At 35.8% G+C, this 13,291-nt stretch overlaps 1 protein-coding gene across 1 annotated transcript; it reads left to right on the top strand.

Annotated features, from left to right (window-relative positions):
- The first annotated feature begins 5,167 nt into the window (after positions 1-5,167).
- On the top strand, positions 5,168-11,929 carry LOC129277447 (STING ER exit protein-like). The gene is made up of 7 exons (XM_064110038.1): positions 5,168-5,186; positions 5,653-5,767; positions 6,639-6,680; positions 7,475-7,610; positions 9,051-9,140; positions 9,642-9,731; positions 10,332-11,929. The coding sequence occupies exons 1-7, from the start codon at positions 5,168-5,170 to the stop codon at positions 10,395-10,397; spliced, it is 558 nt and encodes a 185-aa protein (XP_063966108.1). The 3' UTR covers positions 10,398-11,929.
- The last annotated feature ends 1,362 nt before the right edge of the window (positions 11,930-13,291 follow it).

The following is a 13,291-nucleotide window of genomic DNA, read 5'->3' as shown; positions in this document are numbered from 1 at the left end:
AGAAATTGGTTTGTAACATAACATTTTGAAACGATTTGGACAAACATGATTTAAGTAAAAACTTCCACTTCAATAATCAAAATACAACAATAACAGACTTCAAACTACAAACATGATCAGAAAGGTTGAATTTAAACCTTAAAACAAAAATGATTTATATAAAATTTGCATACCACTGTATTCTAAATATTACAATGTGGCTTTGACAGCCACATTCAATAACAACTTTTTCAAACATTTCATTTTGTTTTGCTTTATTTGTTTGTTTTTGTTTTTGTTTAACCCTATCTTATCTGGGCTAATTCGCAAGATTAAATTCAGGGGGGTGGGGATTTTTTTAAAAAGTATTACCATGTAAAATAAATGAACTTCAGCCATTTATATCTAGAATATATTTTTTTTCAAATTTAGTATATATATATATAGCAGTTTGGGCATTGATGTAGAATAAGGATATGTGCAGGCCAAATAATTGTGGTCTCTATAAAGTTTCATGAGACTTGAGAGTAAAACATCAGTGAGCAGGCCAATAAATCAATTTTGCACCCCATAATGGTAAAGAAATCCACCAAGGGAGGAGGGCAATTATGCCCCCCCCCCCACCTGGTAAGATAGGGTCAAAACAATAAAAGCTTCCCATAGAAAAGTAAAAAAAATTGTGCAAATCTGTCCCAGACCAAATATCTAGGTCAATAATTTTGTTATTTTTTATTGAGATATATATATAGACTACAACAGAATTGTATTTTACTGAGCAGCAGCTACGATTGCTGGATAGTCCAAGATCATTTGATTTTTGCTACCTTGTTTTTGGACTGAAAAACATATTTCTATTGGAACTTTTACCTATTTAGTAGGCCTTTTTCACTCTAATTCATTCTTTGTTACTTATTACAATATACATACTTTTTGTTGTATCATGCTTCAATCTTTGCAATCATTTGGAAAAGTTATAAGACCTGATTTTGGTTCATAAATTCAAAAGTATATAATAAAAATTCCTGCTTTTAACATCACATAGTACAATAGTGAGGCTGTTCTGTGACAGATTTATGGCAAGAACTGCGGCTGGTTTGCGGCAGGTCTACGGCAAGAAGTTGCCATTATGAATATTCTTATCCACATCTGTTGCCTAGATCTATACTTTTTGTTGCATTGCTTCAATCTTTCCAATCACATGGAAAAGTTGTGACCTGACTTGATTTTTGGTTCATAAATTCAAAAATATTCCAGAATAATTTTGTCACTGACTTTCTGTGTATTGAAGTATACTGAAAATACATCCAGGTCTTTCAAGAAAAGTTTTCAAATTTTCCTCTATAGGAATATACTGAAATGTTTCAGCTACTCTGTCTTGGTGTGTCCTTCCAGACTCCCTGTCAATTGCTTGCTTATGAATGTAACCTAATGTAATATCCACTGGTTCTACAAGAGCTCCCTTCTCCTTTGCATGTTGTTTTTGTTGGTATTCAGTTGCAAGGTTTGAAAATGGCTCTTTGACTGATTGCAAAGTTGATTGAATGTTTTCAATGCTTTCTTTGGAAGGACATACACTGTCATTGGCATCTTTTATAATAGGGGCTACAACTTCTTCAACTGCACATACAACGTTATGAATAAGTTCGCTGGTCCCTTCAATAACTCTTTGCACAGTACAAGTTGGTATGGAGGAACTTTTAAAATCAGCTATGAAACTTGCTGCTGCATCTTTAACTGCTGCTCCTATTTCTGTTGAGGATCTTGGGAGAACTTCACTTATGGTGTCTTCTTGGTTATTCTCAGGAAATGTACCAATCACTGCAGCTTCCTGCTGAGCTAACTGTTCAGGAGAATTTGACCCTTGAAGTGCAGCAACTTCATTTAATGAATTATGATCGGAGTCCAAGTGCCTTTTATAGGCATAGCCAGAGTAATAAATTTTTGTACAATTTCTCTGTCCACATATGATCTTTCCTTTTGTTTTTGTTGTTATGTTGTGGACAGTTCTCAAGTGTTTCCACAGTTTCTAATTATCTGCTAGTTTTAGAAGACATTTAAAACAGCTAAACATATTTTTGGCATGTGCAGCAACTTCTCATCTTCTATAACTAACCTGACTTTTATGATGCAGGAAATGTTTCACAAATTTCAGTCTTTGTCCCAGCTTTAGGATAATCATTTCCAGCATGGCACGGTCATTGATATCAATCAGCATAATTGATTCCTCATCAAATTCTTGATCTGTGAATAAAGAAGACAAAGAGAAAGAGAAAGAAAACATTTATTTCAAATATGAATAATTATGGATTTTGGGGTTTTACATTTTTTTAAATTAAACATGGGTATGGCTTAGAAATGATAGACATTGCGATTCTCGACAGAAAAAAGTAACGGAATGTCACTGCAATGCCTCTTCTTGTTGTGGACATATTGTGTGACACATCAAGGAGGGTTGATTCATCCTCCCTCCAGTTTTTTTAAGGGTTAAGTTGACAAGGTAAACTATTTTAGTTTTTTTTTGTCAATTTTAGGGGCTGGGCATTGATATTTCTATTGAAGTCTTGACATCATCCCTCTAAGAAATAATTTTTTTTTCTAAAATCTGAAAGTTGTTGGGGATTGGGGAAAAGCTTTTGACTGGGGGAAGGGGTGGGAGGATAGTGCCCCCCAAAGCAAATATTGCAATCATTTTTGCATCTCTTTTCTTAGTTCTTACCTTGGTGTTTCATGATTTACACATCCTTGACACTGCCAAACTGTGTTTTCAATATGATATTGATGTTTTTCAAAAAAATAGCACCAGAATTATCCCATAGATTTTGTACAAGTGGCACTGCTTCCTGTAGCACCACTTACAGCAACACCGCTGGTGTCCAGACTTCAATTACAAATAACTCAAATATTTTACAATCAACAAAAATGAAAATTTCCAGATTATGAAGTACCTCCTGGAGATAATGAGAAAAAAAATACACAACTTTACCAAAATATGTAACAGCACAACCTTCTTTGGTGGGGTGACCCCATGACACATCACAAAAAATACCAAATTTTTCAACATTAAAATTTAATGCCAAAATAATTAAATAAAATGTACTTCAGCTGCCCACGCTCCTGCAAAGGGGTGGGATTTTGACTCAATTTTGAAAAACATGCACGCAAGTTGCATAAGGGGGCCTAACAAAGTGATAAGTTGCCCCCCCCCCCCACCCTCGCTGTCAACTTTGAGTATAGCAAGGTTAGCCCTTCCCAATCCTGATTCCGAAATTGTAATCCATCAAAATGATGCAGAAATAAACTGGGGAGAAAATGGCCTGGCATTTGAATAGAAGTTGACTTTAAAAGCGGCCTAGCTAGGCTAAACAAAGTAGTAGGTCCAGATCTACCTTAGACTCCTAATTCTAAACTTTATTAGACTAAGTCCCACTCAGGGGACCTACCAGCACATGCAAATCTTGTGCACACAAATCCACTGGGTTTTCAACAATTCCGTGGGGACATAACTGGATTTGAAATGAGCTAAATCCCCAGGTCTAGCACACATCACTCATACAATGCACAAATTATGGCACACATGTTGTGCCAGGTAATAACCTTGCATTATTAAACAGAAGTCACAACTCCCAACCCTAGGCCTTTCATCTCTTCCTTTTTTCAATGAGGCTGGACCTAGACCTGCGTCATATCAAACGTACAATGTATACGTGTCAATTTCAGTTAGCGCCTAAAATCTGAGCAATATCTTGTCTGCTATAGCCCTTTTAACTGGTTGCGAAAATAAAAATTATGTCGTGCAGCAGACTTCAAACGCCGATAATCGGAGGGCTCCGCACGGACGCCAGGGGCCACCGCCGGCCTTCGCGACGGGGGCTTCCGAACTGAAACGCGACATCAATCACCTTCCAGTTCAGTATTTACAATCATCTCTGAGATGTTCTCTGGATCCATATGATGAATTAATAAAATTAATGTAATCTAAATAATAAAAATAGTAATGTTTTTACCTTTAAAGGGGAATCCAGCCTTGGCCATAAAATGTTGTGTTGGGAAGGAGAAAAATAATTTAAACAGAATGGTGAAAGTTTGAAAGAAATCGGTCAAGCAATAAGAAAGTTATAGCTGCTTTAAAATTGAGATCACTAATACTATGTAGATTTCAAATTGGTAACTGGGTAAGTAAATTATGACAAGGGGCAAGGACAACTTTCCCATAGGCCATGCACTTTATTATCAGGGATTTGTGGTTTTCTCCTAAGTACCCATTCCCCTGGGGCAGTAATCTAAATATAACCCAGGTAGTATATTATTTTATGTCCTCATGATAGAAAAATATAATTTGAAATAAAACTTTTGGGGGAAATGACATTTTAGCCATAATATGTATTGGAGTACATGGAAGAGTAGTCCTTGCCTTACATCACTATGCCATCCCATATGCGGCCAATTTGAAGTCTCCATGGGTATAGTGATTACCAATATTTACAACTTTTAAAAATGTATAACTTTCTTGTTGTTTGTCCAAAATTGTTCAAACTTTCACCTATCAACTTGTCTGATTTTTCTTTTCCTTATAAAAACAAGTTTTTATTTGGGTTGGATTCCCCTTTAAATGAAGTGATTACATCTTGGGGCATCCCCCAAGACATCAGCAGCGACTCCATGATGGCTTCTTTCACACATCACCAGTTCACCACGTGCATGTATTATAGGTGTAAACCTCAAACTTGTAAAATGCGTGTGTTGATGATTATCCAAAATGGGGTAACATTTCAATTTTTTACCAAGAGCCGACAAATGGGGTAACATTTCATTTTTTTAAACCAAGATCCGGGTTTCATTTACCCCTGTGCAGGTGTAAACTGTTACTCGCAACCTGTGTACCCTTGTTTCATGCTTCTACACATATATGTGTACATTTTTACACATATGTTTACCACAACTGTTTAACCACAAGTTTCTTTACCACCCATTTCTAAGAGTGTACCAAAGTAGACTGATATATCCGCTGTTTCTGAGGAGTTTTTTTTTACATTTTCTGATTTCTTATGTCCTCCTCCTACACAGATGAGTGTCTGCCATTGGGCTTGTAATGGTGGAGATTTGACCGACACTTCACTACAGTGCACCCTTTTCTCCATAGACACTGTAGTTAGGTGTTGGTCGAACTTCCACCATTACAAGTCTTATCATGCCTATGACCGTCATCGGTCTGTTGACGTATGGGATAGGGTTATAAGTCTCAGTGGAGCATATCCCTGACAGAAAAAGACTTACCGGTATTTATCGGTCTAACCAAAGTAATGACTTTTGCAACAAACTGCTCATTGAAATATGACATAATATTGGGAATAAAAATTGAATTGGATTGCGTAACAATTGAATTGAATTGACTTTGTGAATTGCTAACATTTTAGGAACAGTGAAGAAAAATTGATACTTATGCCATGGACGATGCCATTATGGCTTTTGTCATGGAATAGCAGTTATGGAATTGATAGGCTGTGACTTTTATGTTGGAATAGCAATATGCAATCGATAGGCTTATCACACTACAAGAAAATGAAATTGGTTTCATTTATCTTGCAGTGCGATCAACCAATTGAATTTTATTTGTATTTTTTAAAATATGGACTTCTAAATTCTGATCACATCTTACGCCATTTTATTTTCAAGATTGCCCGTTGGAAAAGTTGCCGTTGAGGAAGCGTGATAAGGCCAGAGTGATTGACTCCAACAAACATGTCCACAAGCTTACTTGCCAACAAGGAGAAACAGTCTATCTGAAAAGGTTAGTTTCACAAGGCCCTGGGGCACAGAAATCTTCGAAATGTGAATCTAATTTCTTTGGATTAAAAAAAAATGTATGAACTCTGAATAAGGTTGGATGGCTCCCTTAAAATCTGACAATAAGGTGTGCCCTTAGAAAAAAAAAATTATGATCACAATAATAGAGGTTGATCAGGGCCCCATCTTACAAAGAGTTAAGATTGATCCAATCAATTGTAACTCTATGGAAATAATAATAACGGCATATTTACCCAGGGTAGCCACTTCAGTTCCGAAAACTGTTCTCCATCCATCATTGAAATCCATCAGTGTCATAATTTTTTCTACAGGAAATTGCAAAATGTCCTCTGTAAACAATGGAGAACACACTAAATTGTCAAGAAATCAATGAATATATGGATATACATTCATATCTAGAAAAAAATTTGAACATACATTTTTCTATGTTGACTTTGCTGGCTTTCCATAGTTGCGACTGATTGGATCAATCGCATCTCTTTGTAAGATAGGGCCCAGGAGTAAGGAAGGGGGCTTAGACTTTCATGTGCCTCCAGAGGGATCTGGATCAACATAAGTCTCTTGCTTGTGCCTACATGTACATGTACATGTAGGAAGCTGTTGCCTTTTGTGGCATGAGGTGGTCTTAAAAACTTCAGTACCTGTCGTATCTTATCTTGTTTAAGTGCTCACCTACTCTGATTTTTGTTTACTTTTACAATAAATTTTTACTTGTTTTGCAGACCCCTTCATTTTGTATTTTTATGATAGGAGCTCTCGCCCTCTTTCATGAAACCACCATTACGTGGTTTACTGTTGGTAGTGTAAAGATTGATCCACCATTAAAACTCTTTGTCTTTTCTTTTGTTATGCAGACCTGAAGGAATCGAAAAGCAGTATAGACAAAAGTGTAAAAAGTAAGTTGCTTTAAGTGTAAGGAATAAATATAAGGTCAATATGCAGTATATGTGGAATACTCAGAAACATTTTTACAATAAATATTGAAGATAGCTTGCAAAGTATTTTATGCAGTATTATTACAAAATTATTCTTATACATGTATAGAGGGTATCATAAATTAATAAAGTATCACTTTCAAATTTATGGAATCTTCATTATCTTGAATTCTATAGTGGTTAGGTACCTGACAGTTCATAAACAAACAATTATTGTAATGATTGAATGATTGTAAAGAAACAGGGATAATGTTTACCAGTTCTAGTTTGGAAAAGAAAACTTATCTGAATTTTTTTTTGTAATAGCTATACATGAATTGGGTATCAAATCACGACGCATGACCAGGAATCTATTTTCTTTAGTAGTAGAAGTAATACATAGTAGTAGTTGTAGTAGTAGTAGTAGTAGTAGTAGTAGTAGTAGTAGTAGTAGTAGTAGTAGTAGTAGTAGTAGTAGTAGTAGCAGTATTATTATTATTATTAATAGTAGTAGTAGTAGTAGTAGTAGTAGTAGTAGTAGTAGTAGTAGTAGTAGTAGTGGTAGTAGTAATATTATTATTATTATTATTATTATTATTTAATAGTAGTAGTAGTAGTAGTAGTAGTAGTAAAACTAGTGGTAGTGTTGGTGGTGATGGTGTTAGTGGTGGGAGTGGTTTTAGAAGTGATGTGAATGATAATAACCATACTCCATAGTCATACATTATATTATTCCTAAACACTTTTCTTCTGATGCTTTTTCATCAATCATTCAGATGTGGTCTGCTCCTGTTCTACAGACACAAAGACAAGGATACTACTGTTACTTTTATCGTAGATGATGCAGTATATGAGCCTGACAAAGGACCCCTCAAGGAACCATTAGCTCTTGAAAACATTCCAAGTAAAAAGGTATGAATCCAAGCATCAGGGCCAAAATTCAAGTCATGCATTTCATAATACATGTACTTGCATGCAAGTTTTGCCCTGATTGGGACATAACTCCTTTGCATAATCCTGAGAGATTGGTCGACAACAGTGTACTCGTAGGCAAGGTATTGTGGCCAAGTGGTCTATTGTCTCCTGACTATACCATGAAAGTTTGAGGTTCAATTCCAGGCATGGGCCTTGACCAATGCATTTTTATCTACATTGCTCTGTTATCTTGCATCAAGTAAATGAAAATGCTTTATGCATTATTGATATTAATATGTTTACATTTTTTTTAAAGTGTACTCAACACCATGCATTAATCAGTATTTCTCTTTCAAAGTGATTACAGACCTCATTCAAACACAGTTTTCCTGAGATCAAGCAGGATTACTTGTATTTCTACTGATTACACTTTCCTTCCCTTGGGATTCATTGTTCAGTTAAATATTTATTTAATTTTTCAGTGTTCACCCGCAGCACATGCTCCAAAAAATATGTTGTCAACCCAGTAGGCCTTTCATTTTAATGAACGATTGGTTGTGCATTTATTATGAACTACACAACTTCAAGTCTGTCACAATACTTGTCGCACCACCTGTCATTATGTGGAAGGAAAGGCAGACATTTGCACTTGGGGGATAACAAATATTTTCCTATATAACACTGATGAGTATTGAGGGATTAAAGAAATGCTTAATTGAATGGGGAAGTGCAGGGAAGGGTGTAGATCAATCAGTAGAACAACATCTGGGGCCCGTTTCATAAAGGACTTGCAAATGTCGTAACTTTGCCATTATGGCAACTACCATGGTAACCTTGATTATGATTGGCTGCTGAGCCCTGTTACCATGGTAGTTGCCATTATGGCAAAGTTACAACAGTTGCGAGTACTTTATGAAACGGGCCCTAGGGCCCCGTCTTACAAAGAGATGTGATTGATCTGATCAACCACAACTATCAAAAGCCAGCAACGTCAATATCAAAAAAGTGTGTTAGCTCAAAGTCTTTTCTAGATATGCTTTTTATTCATACATTCATTGCTTGCTTGAAAACTGAGGATGCTTCTCTTTGCTTGCAAAGGACATTGCACAAATTTCTTGTAGAAAAAAATGACACTGATGAATTCCCATACATTTGAGGTTGACTTGATCAGTTGTAACTCTTCATAATACGGGGCCCAGGACCCTCAACATAAATTAAAGAAATATATGTAGTATTGTACTGGTCACATTCTTGTTTTAGTCCTGTCCATTTCAGCTTTTAAGTTTTTCATTTTTCTCTTAGGACTGTAGCATGGACAGATACATATTTGACATTTTATGCTTATCCCTCCTCCCTCACTCTTTTCTTTGCTCCTGTTCATGTACATGTACATGTATCATATGAAATAATGTTTTTTTTTTAATGATTGCTGTGTAGGTTATGCTGAGTAAGAAGACAAAGTCAATGGGCAAGTATTCAACAGTCACCGTCTCAACCATGGACGAGGAGGAGGATGAAATTGAAGCGGTAAGCTCACTTTAATAAATACTGAAGTTCAAATGCTCTAATTACTGATAATAAATGCAGTTATGTATGAATCAGTTGACCAACCTTTTGTCTTGTGCAATCTCTCTTTTTCTTCTTGTTCCTCTCTTGTCTACACCCATTATGTATTTCTTTATCTCATTTATGGTTACTTTACTTGAACAATGGGCATCATATGCAAGATCCATACTTCTATCGCTGCTCCATCGATACTTTGCCAATGTTATATTAATGTTAACATCATAATAATGCAATGTACATGTAAATGTATTTTAAGTAGCTTCTTTCATTGTTTAATGTAATGCTAAATTGTATTTTCAACTAAGAAGTCTAATCATGATTTGTTGATCAAGAAATCTAGATCGTTCAATCGAGAAATGAATTTCATTAAATTTTACATGATCTTATCAATAGTTTAATCTATCAAAACAATTTCCACTATACTTTGAGTTGTTTTATGTACATTGACATTTTTAATTGCAGAGAGAGATTGCTGACTCGTATGCCAGCAATGCCCGTGTGATTGAGAAGGAATTCATGAAGAAAGGAATGGCTAAAAGAAAACCAGAGGAGGTAAGTGAATTATCTTTTCTTGAAGAATGTGAAGCAGTTTTTATTTTCAATTATAGGCTTATGCTTGAGCATAAGTCTATACTAACAGCATTATTACTACCCTATAGAAATTATCTAAAATAGGAAATTAGTACCAAACTTTGCTGCAATAGAATAGTGGCAACATGCATAGCCTATTTCTAATAATTTAGTTTACAATGTTATGTTTGCTATATTCCAAACCTCTTTGATAAATACTCACTACTTAATTGTGCCTATTTCAAAATTTTAATGTATTAAGCAACAATTGTGAGAGCAAATGTGCTTGTATTAAAGTAAAGTAAATAATTTTAGTGTACATTGGAGTGGTGCCCTTTGGAACCTATGTCCTTGTGTAACAAACACAAAAACACTGACGTTACTCTGAGCGATGATTTTATTGTTTACAAAAACATCATGGAGGTTATTAAAAAGAAAATTTATTTTATCTTTTCTTTCTTTGTCTTTTTTTCTCTGTATATTTCACTTTCTGTGATCCCATCCTTTCTCCCTATCTCTCTCTCTCCCTCCCTCCACATCTCTCTCCCTCACTCTCTTTTGCCCTCTCATACACACTCTCAGCTCCTGCAAGAAGAGATGGCCAAGAAAGCAAGGACCAAAGGAACTCTCATTGACCAGAATCCTTAAAGACAATGTACTCTACCATAGACTTGTGAAAGAACTAATTTAATGAAAGACTAGATGACTATAGACACCTGTGTGCCACCATGTTACAAAAGATATACAAGATTAGTCCATCAACAGATTCCTGCCGCAGATTTCTAAGTACTGAACAATGTTATTCGGATCTATCCGATGTTTCACTGCAATATGGAATACCTGCTTCCCTCAATCATGTACAACATATTAAAATCAGTGGTCCTCAAGTTTGGATTTGGGACACCATCCACATTGACGTCAAGGGACTGTACTGATCAAGAGAGATATCACTCATCATGAATAGAGGGAAACGTGGAAAAAAGTTGAAGGCAATGGAGAGTTTCTGTCATACACATTCTTGTACCTCCATAATTGATGCTTAAGTGTTACCTAAACTGGTGTGTCTGTATGCATAAGATTAATAGGATTGGAATGTCGACGATTGATTTTGATTAAAGTTTCACAATGAATTGAGGATGGAAGGTGTGGATCATAGCCTGTGCAGTCTTCCTGTTAGGCTTCTATGGCAGATTTCCTCTTACCCAATCAAGGCCCTGTTGCATAAAAGATACTTCACCATCCAATGGTAACTTCCCCCAAATCCTTGAATTTGATTGGCTGATTAGCATTGTTACCATGGTAGTTACCACTGGATGACAAAGTTACTATAACTTCAATGCAACAGGGACCAGATAGCACAATTTTAGTTGCTTATAGCAAAAGTCTACAACTTACTATTAAAGACAATTTTTTAAAATGGATGATAGAGGCCCAATATATTTTTTGGGGTAATTCTGGCAATTCCTTTATCATAGTAGGGGGTAAGAAGGGTCCTTACTCCTTATGCTTATCAAATGAATCTTCTTAAAGCAGGAACTCTGTTCATGAACATGTATATCAGGGACCATGACATTGTGATTGGCTGCTGAGCCCTGTTGCCATGGTAGTTGCCATAATGGCAAAGTTGCATGAAGAACTTTAAAAAAGTGTTATGTCCTACTAGGATATCAGAAATGATGTTAGATGAAGGGTATGCTTCTGGAAGAATTATTTCTCAAAAAGTGCCACTGCATTGCATTATTGAAGTTCAACTTTGGAACAACAAAATTCATAGTTGCATACTGTGGGAATATTTCTCAGCTTTCTATCATTGCTAATGCTTCAATTTTAGCATAAATAAAACAATTGGAATGCAGGAAAGACAGTAAACAATGTTGAGGGGGATTACTGCTAAAAGATGGAGTGAGGCCTTTATTAAGGTGCCTAACCTCTTGCGAAACTACCGAAGAATATACAGAGCATAGTTTTTCCTGCACTATTGCTATGTGAATGATACAGCAAAATTTTGAGATTTTTTAAAAATAATTTGTTTTACCATTGAGTCTGAAAACAGACATTCGAACAATCTTTTATACCCAACACTGGTAACAATGTCACCCTACTATGTAATTGTAAGTTGTAAAAAGTGTAACTTCTTTGACTATTGTAAATTAATTGTAAATAAATTTTTATGAACACAACCATGTGACATTTTTTTTTTGTTAGTGTGAGTAGAGAAATGCAAATTCTAAATCAGTTTGCACTATGAGATAACGTTGAAGGGTTTTTTCTGCGCAAATTGTTAAAATCTACTGCTGCTGTAAAGCATTTTTGTCCCATTTTATTTGCCTCATTTTCCATCTTTGTCTCTCCATTCAGATTGTTTGTCAGCAGTTTTGCCTGATGTAGCAGTTAGAGCTAATTAAGAGGCAAACATAAACATCACAAAAAGATGGTCTCAAGCTGAAGGTTTCCATCCAATTAAGCAATGAATAATATTTCCAAATACAATTTCTTTGCAAATAATTTTAAAATTTGATTTTGTAATCTTCAAAAGAAGAAATTAATTAAATTTACTCCATACAAACCTACGTAATCAGTCAGAAATTTCTTTCAGATTAGACATTACAGAATAATCCCAGTTGAGGCTCATGAATTTGAGTGTTTTTTTTTTTTTTCATTTCCTTCTTTCTTCTCCTTTCTCTTCTCCATTCTTCTTCTCCTCCTTCTTCTCCTTCTCCTCCTTCTTCTTCTCCTCCTTCTTCTCCTCCTTCTCCCCCTCCTCCTACCCTTCTCCTTTTTTCTTCTTCTCCTCCTCCTTCTTCTTTTTCTTCTTCTCCTCCTCCTCCTTCTTTTATTTCTTCTTCTCCTCCTTCTTCTTCTTCTTTTTTCTTCTCCTTCTCCTCTTCCTTCTTCTTTTTCTTCTCCTTCTCACTCTTCTTCTCCTTTTTCTTCTCCCCTCCTCCTCCTTCTTCTCCTCCCCCTTCTTCTTCTTCTTCTCCTCCTCCTCCTTTTATTTCTTCTTCTTCCACTTCTTCTTCTCCTTTTTTTATTTTTCTTCTCCTTTTTCTCCTCTTCCTTCTTCTTTTTCTTCTCCTTCATCTTCTTCTTCTTCTCCTCCTCCTTTCTTCTCCTTTTTCTTCTCCCCTCCTCCTTCTTCTCCTCTCCCTTCTTCTTCTCCTCCTTCTTCTCCTCCTTCTTCTTCTCCTTTTATTTCTTCTTCTTCCACTTCTTCTTCTCCTTCTTTTTTCTTTTTTTTCTCCTCATCTTCCTTCTTCTTTTTCTTCTCCTTCATCTTCTTCTCCTTCGTCTTCTTTTCCCTCTTCTTCCCCTCCTTCTTTTTCTTCTCCTCCTTCTTCTTCTTCTCCTCTTCCTTCTCCTCCTTCTTCTTCTTCTCCCTCTTCTCCTCCTTTCTTCTTCTCCTTCTTCTTCTTCTCCTCCTCCTTCTTCTCCTTTTATTTATTCTTCTTCCACTTCTTCTTCTCCTCCTTCTTTATTCTTTTTCTTCTCCTCCTCTTCCTCCTTCTTCTCCTATTCCTTCTTCTTCCTCTCATTTTTGCTTC

Source organism: Lytechinus pictus, chromosome 15, assembly GCF_037042905.1.
Source record: "Lytechinus pictus isolate F3 Inbred chromosome 15, Lp3.0, whole genome shotgun sequence".
Lineage (NCBI taxonomy): Eukaryota > Metazoa > Echinodermata > Echinoidea > Temnopleuroida > Toxopneustidae > Lytechinus > Lytechinus pictus.
Note: the sequence above shows the minus strand (reverse complement) of the source record. Positions and strands in the feature narration are given on the sequence as shown.